Raw genomic sequence first — 17429 nt, 5'->3', positions numbered from 1 at the left:
GGTTGCGGTTGGGCAGGGTGAGTTGGGCGGGGTGAGTTGTGGCGGGGTGATGGGAGAGAGACAAGGGGGCACTCTGATTATTTCAACCTTGAAAACTCATTTCAATTACAATTTACAACCTGCATACAAAGGCTGCAGTCACCGTAGTAACTATAGCTGCAGGGTTTTGACGAAGAAAATCCTCTCCCAATAGTTTCCCCCGCTGGCTGTCACCTGTGGCAGAGCCAAACGCATCCCTGGCTCACTGCACCCCGGGACACAATTAGGACATCTTCAAACTGTTGCTGCTGTCATTGCCACCGTGTGTCTGGGATTTATCTCCTATAGTGGCTCTCGGGGGTGTGTGTCATGCTTCCTTCCAGAGCCACCTGGACCTTCTGAAGGTCTTGCCCACCCATGAGGGGATTTTTCTGATCCCCACTTTTCTCCACGGCCACCACCTGCTTTAACCCCACAGACAGGGATCCTTAACTCCTGGTTGAGCCTGGACCCCAGAAAAGGGGAAGGAGGCAGGTTAGAGGCTGGGTGGAAGAAGTAGGAGAGGGACGGTACAGGTGGTGGAAAACTCTTATGGAACTAGAGAGATCCGGGTTCAAATCCCAGCTCAGCCACTTCCCAGCCAGGCCAATCCCCGGGGACGTATTGAGCACACGCCAGGTGCCAGGATTCCGTAAGATTCTGGTACATCACTCGGCCACTCGCACACCTCAGTTACCTCCTCTGTGAGAGGGGTCAGTTTAGCCTGCCTACCTCCCAGAGCCTCCCAGAACAGAAAATGCCAGGCATGTGAAGGTTCTCGGTGAGCAGCAGCTACGCCGAAAGGTTATTTGAGGAATCAGGAGGAACGTGGAGAGCCGTGCTGGTTACTGGCACAGCTTCAGACATTCAGGATGGAGCATCTTGTCCTTTTTAACTTGTATTTATGATTCCTGCTCCCTGCCCCCCACCATGTGAGCCACTTAGGCCCTCTCATTTTTGCCTTCCCAAGGGGTGCAGGGGAAGGGCCCTTGGGGTTTGAGGGGTGCCTGTGTGTAGAGGACATGCTTGAGGCCTGGGGTACCCTTGAAAATAAAGGTCCTTTGCAAGTCGCCTTGCTGCACATTTTCTCATCTGTCATTGGGGCTGGATGTGAGACAAAAGTCAAGGATGTGCGGGTGTGTCGAGAAGTCTCTAGGAGTCTGTGGCTGGCACTGTGACAGCTCTGGGGTAGAGATTCTAGAGGGGCTGCGCTGAGGGGGCACTGACAGCTCCACAGGAGCCCAGAGCCTCTTTAGTGGGAGCTTCCCCAGCCAGAGCTGGCTTCTCCCATTGAGGGTGGTCCTCAATCTGCAGGTGGCTCGTGACCCCAGCGAGGGCACTTGTCCTGGACCCAAGTGGCCCAGGAATGGATGCTTCAGCTGGTCCCCTGAGGAGGGACCCTTGGAGGAGGAGAGAGGAGAGGTGAGGGCAGTTTAGCTCGGGAGGTGCAGCCAGATCCCCTTAGCCCCATGTGTCCTTGGCTTCGGGAGAGAGCTGCCAGCTTGCTTTAGTGGCCACAGCCTTCCCTCTGTCCTGGTTAATAATTTAGTCTCTCACCCAGATGAAATGAAGGTGTGATGGGAATGTGGGTTGTTGAGTGGGATTTTATGTCTTCCATTCTTCAGGCTCAGTGGAGCAGGTCCCCTTAGGGTCCAGGGCTGGAGCTTTCCAGGCAACCCTGCTCTAGGACCCTCCCCCGCCAACTGCCCTCCCTTTGGGGACAGGATCATCCCTGTGCTTCTCTTCTGGTTCTCAGAACCTTGTCATCAGGAGCTCAGACACAAGGGCAGCCTGGAAAGCTGGAGTATTTGCCTTTCATGTTCATTCCTGTTTGCTCCTTGGCCTAGAAATAATGCTGCCTGTTAGCAAGGCTCTGCTGGCCCAGGAGCTCTGAGGCAGGGCAGGACTCAAGCCTCTCTGTGCCCTCAGGTGCAAAGATTTAACCAACCTCTGTAGCATTTGGGAAGCACCACGCCTCTTTTCAGGTCTCGTACATACTAACCTATTAATCCTGACCCTCTGGGATCAGTACCATCACTGTCCTCATTTTGCAGTTGAGAGGACTGAAGTCCGAGAGATGGAGTGACAGGTCCAAGGTCACACACAGCTGGAATGGGTGGTAGAGCTGGGGTTCCAGCCCAGACAGTCTGGACTCAAGTCCAGGCTCCTGCATACAGAGGACAGTGACAGCAGGTAGCGAGGGCCTTTGGTGACCAGGAGAGAGCCAGTGAGGCAGCTCCGAAGCCTGGCCTGCTTCCAGCCCCAAGGCCACCCTGGAGGAGCTGGGGCCCTGTCTGGACTGAACGGTGCCCCCCCGCCTCGAGCTAAGTGGGCATCTGCCCCCCAGCTGTGCAATCTGAGTACTGGTGACTCTTGTTGATCTCTGACCCCCGAGGTTGGGGTGACTGGGGTCAGGTTCTGCCCTTGGTCAGTCTTGGTGGCTGAGGCAGGGATACGAAACGTGTCCCCAGCTCTGCAGGAGCCCCGGGCAGGCAGTTTTCTCATCTGTAAAATAGCAGAATTGGAACAGATGACCTGCCTTTGTCCTGTTGTTCCTAGCACTGTGATCCCATGATTTCTGCTGTCCATTCAGCAAGTGTTGAATCTCAACCCTGAGCAAAGCTGAGAATGGGGTGGGGTCCTGGCCACCTGACCTGGCCAGTTGAGGGGTGACCGATGCATAGCCCAGCCATCCCACATCTGGGTGGGGTGGCATCTGTCCTTCCGGGGTGAGAGGATTAGATGGTAGAGAGAGCCTGGGGACAGCAGTGTGTTTCCCTTTACCCGGTGTTTGCTTCCGAGGTATCCAAGGGAGAGGGAGGGACAGAGTGACCTTTGGAGTTCCCAGGGGAGCAGGGCCTGGGGCTGACCCAGCCCGGCCTGGCCCCCACACAGTAGACATGAGAGGCTCAGACTGTGGCCCATGGGGCTAGGCTGGGGTGCAGCCACTTATCCTACTGCCCGCTGGGGAATCACCTCTGCAAGTTGTGGCACTGGCCCTCTGGCACAGAGGCGGTGGTTGTTGTGGCGGGGCTTCTCTGTCCTGGTCTCCAGGGAGGAGGTTCCAGGTTGTGATGTGGGCAGGGTCTGTGGCCTCGGGAGTGAAGCCAGGCTTCTCTGGCATTCTGGCCATCCTCTGCCTCCCTCCACTTTGCAGCCACCTCCTGTCCCCTCCTCCTCTCAACCTCCCTGCTTTCCTGTCCGCCGCCCAATCCCGCTCTTAGAATCCCTCAGGCATAGAGTGGTGCCCAGGCTGGGAGCCAGCGTGCCTGGGTTCAGAATCGGCATTTCGTGGTTCTGGAATGTCACTGGGCTTTTCTGTGCCTCAGTTTCCTCTCTGGTGTGGGGATAACTGCTCACCTCCTAGCACCCTGGTGAGACTTCAGTGAGTTAATATGCATAAAGAGCTGAGAATGATGCTGAGCATAGGGCAGGTACTCGCTAGAAGTTAGCAACCCTTATTCTTCCTTATGATTGCTACCCTGGCTCAGGCTCAGGTAGCGCCTCCTCCTCCAGAAAGCCTTCCTGGCCTGCTCTGGCTCAGGGACCTCAGAAACCCCCCACTCTGACCACTTCGCACAATAACATGGATTAGTCACCTCAGTGCCAAGTGTTTTCTGTACCTCTTCTCATGTAAGCCTCTGTGGAGCAGGATTATGATCCCCTTTTTACTGAGAGGACACTGAAGCTTTAGGCAGACAAGGAGCTTGGGCCCAGGGAGTAAGGGTAGGAGACCAGAGCCCCAAGACCATGCTGCCCTGGGGAGCTACGGCCATTTGCAGCGAGGTGAGGGTAGAGGTGGGAGTGGTTCCCCACTTGGCAAAACTCACTCAGCCTGGCTAATGGAGATGGAGTGGGTGGGGATGCTGGTGACTTCTGGTGTCCAGGGTGACTGGAAGCCACTGAGGGCACCAGGTGTCCTGGGTCCTGAACCCTGAGGGATCTGCAGCCAGGCTCTCACCCTCTCTGGGCCTTAATTTCCCCATATGTCCCATGGCTGGAGCGGCTGCCCATCAGTGGGCTGCCATCGGGTACCACTGCAAGACATAGCTTTTGTCCTGGCGATTTCCCAGACTGTGCGGGGGCCAGCTGCTCCCAGATTAGTCTAGGCTAGGCTGGGGGATAGCAGGGAGGCCACAGCCACAGGGAAACCCCCTGGCCGATTGCCTTCTGAAGGCGATTGTGACATGGGGACCTGCCCTGGCTGTTCTGGGGCCTCAGAGGCTAGGGTCTGGCAGTACCATGGCGAGGGTAGTGGACCCTCCCCTTCACCTTTTGGAATTGTGCCCTCGTGTGCCTCCATAAGACCATCTCCTGTGTGGCAGAGCGAGCCCTGGGCTAGGAGCCAGGAGGCCCAGGTGTGCAGACACAGGCTGTGTCACCTCTCTTGTCTCATGGTCTGTGAGGACGGTGAGCCTCATGGTTGCCCCCGCCTTGTGCGTTTCATTGCAGACCGAGAACGCATTGGGCAGGACTCAGCATATGAGCAGGAGGGGAAGGTGCAGTTTGTGATCGATGCTGTGTATGCCATGGGCCATGCGCTGCACGCCATGCACCGTGACCTGTGTCCCGGCCGCGTGGGTCTCTGCCCCCGCATGGACCCCGTGGATGGCACCCAACTGCTCAAGTACATCCGCAGTGTCAACTTCTCAGGTGAGCATCCCGGGCCTTGCAGCCAGGGGAAGGGGTCCTGGGGCTCCGTAGGGTAGGAGTGTGTGGGGGCGGTCTCCTCAGATGTTTCCAGGGCATGTTCCATGCAGGAGCCTCCCCCGAGGGGTCTCTGCACTGACCTCGTGGTACTCCCTGCTTCTCAGTAAAAGCTCAGCCAATATACTGAGTGTGTGACCCTCACCGGTCCCTCCAGGCATCGCAGGGAACCCTGTGACCTTCAACGAGAACGGAGATGCCCCTGGGCGCTATGACATCTACCAGTACCAGTTGCGCAATGGCTCTGCTGAGTATAAGGTCATCGGCTCCTGGACTGACCACCTGCACCTCAGAGTAAGTGCCCAGCAGGAGGGCAGGGAGGGGCCCCTGGAGGGATGGAGAGAGTCACTCGTGCCACCCAGCCCCTGGGAGGCAGCCCCCGATCAGTCTGGGTCAGCCCTGAGCCCAGGTGCACTGCTGCCAGGTTGGGGCTTCCTTCCGTGCCGTCCTCTGGCTTCTGAGGGCCCTGCGCACCACTCCTGCCTGAAATGGAGGAACAGGGCCATGGCGGCTCAGCAGGGGTCGGGAAGCTAGGTGAGTAGGGGTGGGGAGGGGCTGCCATGGGGTGAAGGAGGACAGTGGCCTAAGGCAAAGGGCACAGTATTGTTCGAGAGCGTTTCTTAAAGCTGTCAAAGTGCACCCAGAAGGTCATGATTTTTCTGGGTTTTGGGGCAGCTGGGTGGGTGTGGGGGGTCTTCTCCTGGGTCCTCTTAGCGACATCTTCCCAGCCCGTGATCGTCCCAGGGACAAGGTGGTTCTCCCTCTCTGACCTTCAGTGTACCCAGCGGTGAACAGAGCCAGGTGTTTGGAGAGCGAGGACCTGTGGTTCATTCCCCGAGGAAATGCCAGTGGACTTGGCCCCTGCCTTGGTGGCAGGGCGAGCCAAGCTTGGGGTGGGCACAGTGTGACAGTCAGAGGGATGGACCAGAAGACTCAGGAGGCCCAGGCCCATGTCTGGCCACAGCTACCCTAGAGCCAGATCCTGGGAGAGTTGCATTGTGTCCCTGCTCTCCCCTCTTGTAAGAATCTGTTCCAGCGGCGAACCCCTTGAACTCCTCAAAGCCCTTTCTGCCCATGATCCCATTTAGCTCCAATGATCTTCTAAGTCAAAGGAACTATCTCTGCAAGCCCAGCCTGAGGGATGTTCTGAAGGCCAAGTAGTAGGGCAGGGGCCGAACCTGTTCTTGTCGTGATGCTCTCTGGGCTGTTGAACGGAGACTCACTTTGCCAAGTGAGGCGATACCCCAGGTGGAGGCGTGTCTCTTTTGGGTGCAGTGGGAGGAGTGGTGGGGGCCTGTGATTCAGTTGACTAGCAGCATCGGCAGTTAATCCTTACTGAGTATCTGCTGTGTACAGTGACCCTTGTAAGCATGTGACCTTAATGTGTGGACGGCAGCCCTGCGAGGCAGGTACTATTCTGGTCTCATTCTACAGATGTGGTAAGTGAAAGCAGGGCCTCGGTGTGGGGTGCACAGCGGACTCCTCCCTGATGATACGAGGCACCTCTGCCAGCATGGATTGGGGCAGTGAGAGTGGGGAGGGTTAGGGAGAAGTGGGCTTCAGCCCTCATACCCTCCCCACTTTCTCCTGAGGGCTCAGTTTGGGGTCCACTGAGTGGGCCAGGCTGGGATAGGGGGCGCTGAGGAGGAGACTTCGCCCCGCCTGCTGCTATCTTCCTCCAGGGTCTGAGAGCAAGGTGGCCTCTCGTGGCTGGTGCTTGGGACTCACTACCTCTATCATAGATTCCGCAGAGATTCCCTGGGCCCTCTGTGTGCCAGCCCTGTGCTGGGCGCCAGACACGCGGCAGGGAACACGCACAGAGCCATTCTGGGGAAATATTCAGCGTTTCTGCTTTGACTTGCCAGTGAAAGCCACAATAGCAGTGGTACAATAAACAGCAAAGGGCAAAGTGGCCTCATATCTGCTGCCCTTTGGTCAGGTGAGAACACAAAAGCTTGGAAGGGTTGAGATGTTTGCTGCAGGGCTTGCAGCCAGCTAGCAACACATCTGTGATCGCAGGGTCTGCCTGCATTTGCGGCTCTTCTCCCAGGAGCCAGAGTTTTCCAGAACAGCTACCATCCCGCTGTGTCCCTTGTGGTCTCATAGCTCCCGTGCATGGGGGTTGTCCAGCCTCACTGTTCCTACGGGATGGTGGCCCTGGTTGTTGCTGTGCTCTTTGGCTTCTAGGGGACCACATGGCCTTGTCGTGCCCAGAGCCACAGGATAAGCTACTTCCCTGAACTTTTCTTACTTTCCAGGCTTCTCTAACATTGAATTCAGTAGGGTGTGCCAACATGCCTGTGGCTCCTTTGCTCACAGCGACTGTGTCTTTGGAGACATGTAACGGTGACTAGCACTAATTTAGAGCATAATATAAAGAAACCCTAACCCCTGGGCACAGATTATGTGTCCTCGGCATAAACTTCTGTCCATTGCTCCCTGCTGAGCTCAGATTCCTGGGCTGCCCAGAGGAGACCCCATGGTCTGAGTTGTGGGGCAGCGCATCTCCAGCATGCACCAAAGTCACCTGCAGGGCCTACTTATAACTCAGATCCTGAAACAGGTCTGGGGTCGGTCAAAATGTGGCATTTCCCTCAAGCCCCTGGGTGATGCAGATGCTGATCTGGGGTCAGAGCTCCTGAGTCCCCTCTGCTTCCCCATGTGACTCTGGGTTGTCACTGCTGCTCTCTGGGCTTGGTGTCTCCATATGGTCCTTGAGGGTTTCGGGTTTGGTCCAGATGCTGTGTCTGAGTCATGTGAGTGGGCTTATTTAAATCCAGCTGTTGGATGCAGCAGCTCATGGTTGGGCAGGACAGCTGGATTTTAACCACCTAACCGGGTGATGGAGGCGTGGGGCCCCAGGGTGCCAGCCAGGAGGGTAGCCCAAGGCACTGGACGGCATATCCTAAGGCTAGCTCCCCTGTGCTGTCGTTGCCAGATAGAGCGGATGCACTGGCCAGGGAGTGGGCAGCAGCTGCCCCGCTCCATCTGCAGCCTGCCCTGCCAGCCGGGTGAGCGGAAGAAGACAGTGAAAGGCATGCCCTGCTGCTGGCACTGTGAGCCCTGCACGGGGTACCAGTATCAGGTGGATCGCTACACCTGTAAGACCTGTCCGTATGACATGCGGCCCACGGAGAACCGCACGGGCTGCCGGCCCATCCCCATCATCAAGCTTGAGTGGGACTCGCCCTGGGCTGTGCTGCCCCTCTTCCTGGCGGTGGTGGGCATCGCTGCCACACTTTTCGTGGTGGTCACCTTCGTGCGCTACAATGACACACCCATCGTCAAGGCCTCAGGCCGTGAGCTGAGCTACGTGCTGCTGGCCGGCATCTTCCTGTGCTACGCCACCACCTTCCTCATGATCGCTGAGCCTGACCTGGGGACCTGCTCTCTGCGCCGGATCTTCCTGGGGCTGGGCATGAGCATCAGCTATGCGGCCCTGCTCACCAAGACCAACCGCATCTACCGAATCTTCGAGCAGGGCAAGCGGTCGGTCAGTGCTCCACGCTTCATCAGCCCTGCCTCACAGCTGGCCATCACCTTCAGCCTCATCTCCCTGCAGCTGCTCGGCATCTGTGTGTGGTTTGTGGTGGACCCCTCCCACTCGGTGGTAGACTTCCAGGACCAGCGGACGCTCGACCCCCGCTTTGCCAGGGGTGTGCTCAAGTGCGACATCTCAGACCTGTCGCTCATCTGCCTGCTGGGCTACAGCATGCTGCTCATGGTCACGTGCACCGTGTACGCCATTAAGACGCGCGGTGTGCCCGAGACCTTCAACGAGGCCAAGCCCATTGGCTTCACCATGTACACCACCTGCATCGTCTGGCTCGCCTTCATCCCCATCTTCTTTGGCACCTCGCAGTCGGCAGACAAGGTGAGTGATGGGGCCAGGGTGGGGGTGGGTGAGTGAGGGCCCTGAGCTGGGGGCAGCCTCCGGGGCTCCCTGGCCTCACACCTGCTCTGGAGATGCCTTCTCCCACACCTCACTGCCTCCTCTGCCTCCAGTCTGTTCTCCAATCTCTGAGTCGCCCCTCCTCTTTTCCGGCTTACTCTCCCCACCATCTCATCTCTTTCCTTCCTCCTCCCTTCCCCCTCTCCTTCTGTCCTCCTCTCTCTTTCCCTCCCTGCCTCTGCCTCCCATCGTCTTCCTCTCTCCTCTGTCAGCCTTCCCTCTCTTCTAGACTCTCCCTTACCTCTCTCCCTACCCAGCCCCATCTGCCTTGCCATCCACTCCTCTCTTCCTCATCTTCTGTCTGCCCCTCTCTCTGTCCTCACAGGATCCCCATGGGTCCCTGGTGGGGGATGGATCCGACACTGTCTCCTTCTCTCCTCGCCCCCAAGCCTCTGAAGCCTGGGAGCCTGGGGTGTCAGCCGAGGCTCCTTCCTTCCACCGGCCCGGAGCTGCAGAGGGGCTGCCTCCTGCTGGCTCTGTCAGGCCATCCCATGGGCCTGGATGCACCCTGGGGCCCTGTGCACTCTGCCCATATCCCAGCCCCAGCACTGCCTGGCTTCTGGGGTGTGGGGGGGTGTCTTACCTATTTTTTTCTTTTTTTAAAGATTTTTAAATTCATTTATTCATGAGAGACACATAGAGAGAGGCAGAGACACAGGCAGAGGGAGAAGCAGGCTCCGTGCAGGGGAGCCTCATGTGGGACTCAATCCCAGGACCTGGGATCACCCGCTGAGCCGAAGGCAGACACTCAGCCCCTGAGTGGTGCCCCGGGTGCTCCCGTGTGGTTTTATCTTGAAGGACTGGGAGTCACTGAAGCCAGAGGCTAGAAACAGGGGAGAATTGTGGGGACAAAGGACCCCAGCGCCTGGTCTGAGCTCCACATGATCCTGAGCAAGCCAGCTGGCCTCTCTGCCTCAGTTTCCTCATTAGTGTATTAGGGCCATGATTCTTCTCTAGCAATCCTTAAGGTGTTGTAACAGTCACATGGCATGATGGGCATGAAAACAGTTTGCCCAATGCAGGGAGGCCCGGGGCTGAGGAACCCAGAGGGTGACAGAGACAGGGTCAGAAGGATGACAGGGCAGATGCTGGAAGACACAGAGGCTGTGGGAAGGATCCTGGCTCCTACTGTCGGTGAGAAGGGAGCCACCACGGGGTTCTGAACAGTGAGGAATGTGACATAGCGCAGGTCTAGAAGGATCCCTCTGGCTGCGGGGTGGGGCCCTGAGGAAGGCGAGCTGGGAGCTGGATGGCCAATGTGGTGGTGCCTGTAGGGACCCCACCAAGGGGCTGCTGGCGGCAGGGGTGATGAGAAGTGGGGGCCCCTGGATGTGTCTGCAGGTGGGCTGGCTGGATTCTGGATGGATTGCATGTGGGGTAAGAAGTACAGAGGATCAAGGATGATTCCATGGTTTTTGGTGTGAGGATCGGAAGGAAGGAATGTCTGCGTCCTAAGGCGGGGAAGACACTAGAGGAGCCTGTTTGGGGGCCGAGGGCAAGCAGCCCGGGCTGGATATGTTGCTGGGGGGTCTTCAGCCCATGGACAGCATCTGAAGCAGAGCCCGCCCAGGTGTGAACTACCGGGGATGCATGGCTTTCAGTGAGGCTGCTGCCAAAGCCACGATGGGTGGGGTGCTTGTCCTGTGCCTGATGCGCTACCTACTGGCCAGCAGGCTCCGCTGTAGCAGGGTAGGGTAGGGATCACTGTCCCCATTTAGGCGAGGACACAGGCACGGAGAGGCCAAATGACTTGTTTGAGATCACTCCGCCGGTAGGGGCATGGCTGAACTTGACCCTGCTGGCCTACCTCAGGAGCCCCCCACCCCAAGCCTAGTGCACACTGTCCCTGCAGCCCTGGGACACCTTCCTGCCCTGGGGCTTCCTTTGGAGGTGCTGCCTCTTCTCCCGCAGCAACTAGAAGCAGGAGCTGTGCTCTCTGTTCTTTTTTTTTTTTAATTTTTTTTTTTAATTTTATTTATTTATGATAGGCACACAGTGAGAGAGAGAGAGAGGCAGAGACATAGGCAGAGGGAGAAGCAGGCTCCATGCACCGGGAGCCCGACGTGGGATTCGATCCCGGGTCTCCAGGATCGCGCCCTGGGCCAAAGGCAGGCGCCAAACCGCTGCGCCACCCAGGGATCCCTGTGCTCTCTGTTCTGAAACTCTTGGCCTGGTGCAGGGAGGCCTGTGGGCTGAGGGCTTCAGAGAAGTGGACGTTGGGGTTGGCAGTGAGTGCCCTGAGCCAAAGCAGCCATCAGGCCCAGCTCACACTATGAGCCAGGGCTCCTGCACCCAGGGCCTGTGGGGGGCCCGCCCTGGTGAGGACAGATGCAGGCAGAAGCCCCTTGGCCTGCAGTGTGGGGGTGGGGGGGCCCATAGAGCCCACCAGAGAAGCCATCCCTACTCCAGCTTGAGAAATGAGCCTCAGCAATGACAGGACGCCCCTTCCCTTGGTTCCTCAGGGCGGAAAGGTACCTGGCTGGAAGGCCCATGGCTTGGTAGCAGCCCTTTATACTGCTTCTGGTAGTTTCCTCGGGCTACCCGCCAGCATCCCGCTGCCCTGGGCCCCCGCCCCCCGCCAGGGTGTCACACCCGCCTACTCCAGCTGCTGGGCCCTCCCTCCCTCCCAGCCCCCAGATCTCTCCTGGCGCCCAGGCCTTCTCCCTTTTTAGGAGGCTCCGCTCAGTATTGATTCTGAAAGGGAGCCTCTGAAATGATCTCCTCTGAAGCTCAGAAAGGGGCAGAGGCTTACTTGCCTGGGGTCACACAGCAGGCCAGCCTCACAGCAATGTGTGGCCATAAGGCCCTGCTCTGCCCCCCATTGGGGTGGGAGGACATGGACCTGCCTCCCGGGCTTCTGAGTGAGGAGGCAAAGGCAGCCCTAGGGGTGTATCTGTGCATGTTCTGTAGCACTATAAAATGCTGTGAGCATTGGAAGCTGTAGGCCTGGCTGGTGTGTGTGTGTGTGTGTGTGTGTGTGTGTGTGTGTGTGTGTGTGTGTGTGTATAGATAGAGTGGGTGCGGTTGCTGTGTGGAGTTGTGGTAGGCTTACAGAGAGGTGTGTGTGCCTTTTTGTGCATGTTCAGGGGTGCACATGGCTGGGTGGTATGTGGATCTGTGTGCAGGTGGGCGCATGTGTGCACATTGAGTGGGGATGGGCAGGTGTGTATGCTGAGAGGTTCATGGCTGCTGGTGTGGGTGTGCAGATGAGTTGTGTGTGCCCAGCGGTGTCTGCAGATGTGTGTATGCGCTTGTACATGCATATTCAGTAATGTGTGGAGATGTGGGTGAATGTATCTGTGTGTAGGCACGTGAGTGTGTGTGAAGGAGAATGTGTTGTGTGTGTGTGTGCACGCACATGCCCAAGTATGATTCTGAGTTAGGTATGAGTGTATAGCTGTGAGTTCAGGTGTGTGTGTGAATGCAGAGATGCATGCGTAGACGGGTGTGTGTGTTTGTGGGCATGTGGGTATGCCCAGGTGTGTGCGCACATGCACTTGCAGGGGCTCAGCTGCACCCGTTTCCCCAAGCGTGCAGATGGTGGCGCAGAGTGAAGCCCGCTCTGGTGAGCAGGAGGATGGATTTCCCTGCCTTAGTCCGGATTTTCAGGGGTTATCGCTGCTGCCGCGAGGCATTACTCTGAGCCGTCTGGAGCGTCCTTTCTCTACCGCGTGGGGTTATGGCTCAGCTGGACTTGAGCGGGACCTGGCCACAGGCTGACCAGCTTGTGGGGAAGTTCATTCATCCGGTTTGTGGAGATTCTGGGGATCTTAGTAGCCACTCGGGTCCACCTGGACAGAAGCATGGAGCCGTCAGGACTCCTCTGTGCCCCCAACAGGGCCCCTCGGACTCTGCCCTTTGCCCCACCTACGGTGACCTCTATCCACACCCATCAGACCTAGCTCTGACAACCTTTTTCACTTTGAGGAGCACTCACTGGTGAGGCTAAGACAGGATTTCTTGCAGAGGACAGTGTAGCAGGCAGGCCTGGCCTGATCAGAGATGGGAGCAGGAGTTCAGACACCTCTGTCTGGAAGATGGGTGGTTGGGAAACAAGATGAAATCACATCCTGGAGGTCGCCTCTCACCCCACCTGCCTTGCAGAGCTGCGTGTGCCTGGGCCCCATTCCTAGGGGGGAGGAGGTACCTGCCGGGTTCTAGTGGCTCTAGAGGACCACTGCTTCTTTGATAGAATTGGCACGCTACTACCTCCTGGTGACAACATGCACATTCACACAGGGGCTCTAATGCCTGAGCCGGTGGTGTGGTGGGACTTCCAGTGCTCAGAGCAAGGAGAGACCCCCACATCCATGTATATGCATGTGTGATGGCTAGAAGAGCCCCCGAGGCTCATGCTGGAAGGGCTTCTGCCCCCCAGAAGATGGGGGCAGCTTTGCTTGGGTTTGATCTGTTGACACCCCATCTTTTATTTTATTTGCAGAAAGGGTCCTAGGCTGAAAAAGCAAAAAAGAACACCAAAGATTGTCCTCTTTTCCATGCTCAGGGCTGGCTCCATAGTTCTCAGGGCACTGTGCAAAAAGCAAGTAAAGGCCCCTTGTTCAAAAATGATTGATTCAGGATTCAAGACGGTGGCAGCAGGGCATGAAACCAAGTGTGTGTACCCATGGTGCTGACTCTGCCTGTGTTAGTGGAGGGGCCTAACGTCCCGCAGTGGGTCAGGGCAGAGTAGAATCTGGTGCCCAGCACAGGGCTGTGTCCACTGCAGGGCTCACTCTGTCCAGAGAGGGGGCCTCTATCCCTGGTTCTATCAACTCCATATGGGCCCAACTGCACGCCCCATCCCCCAATCAACAAGGTGGGGACAGAGAGCCTAAACTGGATATCTGACTTGGAAATGCAACTCCTGTACCCAAGAACCCCCATGTGTAACAGGAGAGATTGCCCTTGCCCTTAGGGAACCCCCAATCTAATGAGGGAGACATACACCCTCACCCAGGGAGCTCCCCATCCAGTGGTGAAGATCCAGAAAACAAGCCTCATCTTGATTAGCCCAGACCTTCATTATTTTCCCCAGTGGTGTGGAAACTGTCCCCCTGCCTACTCCTCCGGCCTGGGGACCAGGCTGTCATTTCCCTGGGCCCATGACATTTTCTGAATGGTGACAAATGAAATAGCCTCTCCACAGTCCCAGCCTCCTTCCCCACGGTGCTGTGCAAGTTCACAGAGCTTCACAGTCTGGGTTTGGGTGACCTTGTGGGTTGGGAGAGGTAGCAGCTATCATCCCATTGTATTGATGAGAAAACTGAGGGCTAGAGAGGGCTTGAGACTTGCTCAGGATCACACCCCTCCCTCCTTTCAGACCCTAGAACTTCTCCAGCCTCTCTCCCAAAGGGTAGCCAGAATGATAGCCTTCAGATCCAGGTCATGAAGCATTTCTGGAGAAGGGCAGGAGATGGGTGGAATATGAGAATGGGGGTCATAGAGGGTTGGATAGAGCTGCGGGTCGGGGAGAGTGTCCTATAGGAGGTGGCACCTCAGCCAGGCCCCACGGGAGGGGGCCTAGGCCTAGAAACAGCAGATTTAGGAAGCTGAGCATTTCCTGCCCTCTCCATGCCCGGACCTGGGGGCCACAGCCTGGCCACCTCTGACCTCCCACAGGCTGGTGGGGAGGAGTGCTGAAGGGACAGCAGAGGCCTTGGAGAACTAGGAAGGAGGGAGGAGGCGGGGAGGGGCGGGGGGGGGGGCAGTGGGAATTGTCAGGCCCTGCCTGGAAGGCCCCACTATTGAAGAATGGATTATCCGACACCCAGATTAATGGACTTTCATTTTGCTAAACATCTGTCACCGTTAGTGCTGGCTCGCGAGCGTGAAATGAGCTTTGACTACTGCCATCGCCATATCTGGTTGGGCGCTGTGGCTCCTGTGCCAGTGGCCGGCTCTGCACAGGGTGGCGGTGGGAGGCGCAGTCACTGAATGGGGACCTGGTGGAGGGGCTGTGGCACGGCCACTGGGAGTTACTCCAGGGCACCAGCAGACGCTCATCTCACTCCTGGCCCTGTGATCCCCCGAGGGCCCTTCCAGGGGCGCTACCCCCAGTATCTGCATGTAGCAGTGAGCGGCATTCCCAGGCACCTACCATGTGCCGGCCCTTGTACATACGGTCGCCATTTACCAAGTCCTGTCATGAGGTAAGTACTATAACATCACACCCAGGTGACAGGTGAGGAAACGAAGGCACAGGGTGGGACTCATCTAGGATCACACAGCTGGAAGTGGTGGGGCCAGGCTTTGAATCCAGAGATTCTGGTCTGAAGTCCCAGCTCCACCATGACTCCCTTCAGACTCCCTTCTGCCCAAGTCTGTGGGACCCAGCGCGGGGCTCCTGGGTCCATCCCCCTGTGCCTGTCTCTGGGGGCGGTGAGGCCTAGACCGAGCCCTCTCTGACACCAACCCCCGCCCGCCTCCAGCTGTACATCCAGACCACGACGCTGACGGTCTCGGTGAGTCTGAGCGCCTCGGTGTCCCTGGGGATGCTCTACATGCCCAAGGTCTACATCATCCTCTTCCACCCGGAGCAGAATGTGCCCAAGCGCAAGCGCAGCCTCAAAGCTGTTGTCACCGCCGCCACCATGTCCAACAAGTTCACGCAGAAGGGCAGCTTCCGGCCCAATGGTGAGGCCAAGTCTGAGCTCTGCGAGAACCTCGAGACGCCAGGTGAGCGCCCGGCCCTGCCCCCTTCCCCTCAGGGCTCACCCAGGCCCGCCTCCTTCTGGGAGAAGGCCAGCCTCCCCCTCCAACCTGAACGTGGCCATGCCCTTCCTGAGCCTAGTCCTCTGGGGTCTCGGGAGAGCCCTAAGGCCACAGGTGAGTGGGAGTTACAGGAGAACCTTGAGGTACCAAGTTAGTGCCCCTCTGCCCTGCCCATCGTGGTAACCCGGAGAGAACCTCAGGGTCCCACCCCACGTAGCCCTCCCTGCACCCCTCCAGGGACCTCTGCCCGCCAAGGGCAAGGCCATGAAGGGAAACTGGTTCATGAAGGGTAAAAGGGGACTCTGGGATTTCTCTGCCCTGGTACCCACATCTGGGCCTGTGCCTTTTCAGTCCCTCTGGGAAAAGGGGTTGTCTGGAGGGTCTCTGCTTCCTGGGCATGGAGGCCCGGTGCCAGCCTGGCCACCCCTGACCAGGGCCCTGAGAGATGGGGACTCAGGAGGCCAGTCCCCAGGATGGGTCTGGGAAGGAGTAGGTTGGATGGAGGGCTTTCAGGCACCTCAGTTCTCAGGTGGCAGGGTGTTTGAAGGGATTGTCCAAGGAGACCTCCGTAGTAGAGGGTCATGCTTTGAGGGGGTCCTCGGCATCTGAGGGGCAGGCCTAACTAAGGTCCAGGCCTGGGCAGGGATGTGCATGGGAGGGAGCAAGACTACCATCTTTGCCAGCGTCTCTGGTCCCCCTGAAGCCTCTCCTGTGTGAGGAGAAGAGATAGAAAGAGAGGGGCAGGGTGTGTGAAGGACAGATCAGACCTCGGGGGCACCAGTAATAATGGCGACTGTCTCTTGAACCCTGACTGTGTCCCACACTACCACGTACCAGTGTTCATCTTCACAGCGACCTTGGAAGGCAGGTTATTTTTTATCCTCTGTGTAACACAGATGAGGAAAGGGAGGCTCAGCAAAGTTAGGGACTCACCTGGGTTGTACAGCCAGCAGGTGGCGGGGCTGGACTTGACTGCCACAGTGGTATCCCTACCGCCTCCAAAGAGTTGGAGTCCTCTGCCCTGGGGTGAGCCATGGGATCTCCTGCCTGTAGGGTGGACCTCCATGGGCCTCACTTCCAGCTGCTCTGGTGGGGGGAGAGATGGAGGGGTGGCTGTGGTCATCCCCGCCCCACTGAGACCATGGCTCCCTCCCTGGACATCCTCCAAGTGTCCAGATAGTTTGAGTGGCAGCTTCTCCTGCCTCCTTGGCTCTCTGAAAGTCCTGGGGGCTCTTATTGGTGGGGAGGGAGGAGAAGACCCCCTCGCCCCAGACTTTCCATCAGCGGGACCTGGGAGTTAGCACTCAGCTTCTTCCGTCTTGTCCTGGGGAGAAGGCCAGAAATGGACATTGTTGATGGCAGCAGGAGGACATGGGCTAGACTACAGGAGGGTCTGGAACACAGGCTCCAGAGAGGAGGCCCACTGTCACCTGCCAGGAGGTCAGGAGAACAGGCCTCCCTGGTGTGTGTTGGCTGAGGCAGCACCTCTCATGGGCTCCCCCGCCTTGTGGCTCCAGGGAAGCATCTTCTCTTCCTTTCTTAGCACGGCCCCCACGTGTTGAGAGACTGCCATCTGTGGAAAGAAGGAAAGTCCCTTCCTACATCCACACACAATTTTTCACTCCCAAAGCCTCTCCTTGTTGAGTGATCTTCACAGCTGTCCTGTGAGGTCAGGGTAGGGCTAGAGGTTTGATCCCTGGCAGAGGCCCAGAGAGGATGAGTGACATTCCTGAGGTCACACAGCAAGGCGGTGGTTGGCTGGCTGGCCGCACACTGTCTTTCCTTTGACCCTGACTTCACATGGCCTCCCTATCTCTGGGGTCCCATGCTCTGTGTGGAGTAGGATACATGGCTTTGACATGCCCCCTTCTTTGACATCCTGATGACAAGGTGTTTTTCCCTGTCCCATCTTCTACCAGAGGACCTCTGGTTCTCTTCAATCCTGCTCCTCCTCCCGGACCACCAGCTTCTTGGGAACCTACAGCCCTGGGACTCCCTTCAGGTGCCCCCTGGGCCTTGCACTCTGAGATGGGAAGGGGCA

General features: G+C 57.8%; 1 protein-coding gene across 21 annotated transcripts in view; it reads left to right on the top strand.

The window, feature by feature from the left end:
- The window catches only part of GRM4 (glutamate metabotropic receptor 4), a 177397-nt gene that overhangs the window by 94202 nt on the left and 65766 nt on the right, over positions 1 to 17429 (top strand). For 19 of the 21 annotated variants that reach the window (XM_072730181.1, XM_072730214.1, XM_072730242.1 and 16 more), the window contains 4 exons: positions 4471 to 4671; positions 4883 to 5019; positions 7664 to 8599; positions 15106 to 15352. In XM_072730181.1, coding sequence (XP_072586282.1) covers positions 4471 to 4671; positions 4883 to 5019; positions 7664 to 8599; positions 15106 to 15352 — 1521 coding nt within the window. Of the gene's footprint in view, positions 1 to 4470; positions 4672 to 4882; positions 5020 to 7663; positions 8600 to 14708; positions 14846 to 15105; positions 15353 to 17429 lie in introns of those variants that run through there. The other 2 variants (XM_072730313.1, XM_072730306.1) reach the window with 2 other exon arrangements.

This window comes from Vulpes vulpes, chromosome 1 (assembly GCF_048418805.1).
Source record: "Vulpes vulpes isolate BD-2025 chromosome 1, VulVul3, whole genome shotgun sequence".
Lineage (NCBI taxonomy): Eukaryota > Metazoa > Chordata > Mammalia > Carnivora > Canidae > Vulpes > Vulpes vulpes.
The sequence above is the reverse complement of the archived record's forward strand: the minus strand, read 5'-3'. Positions and strand labels throughout refer to the sequence as shown.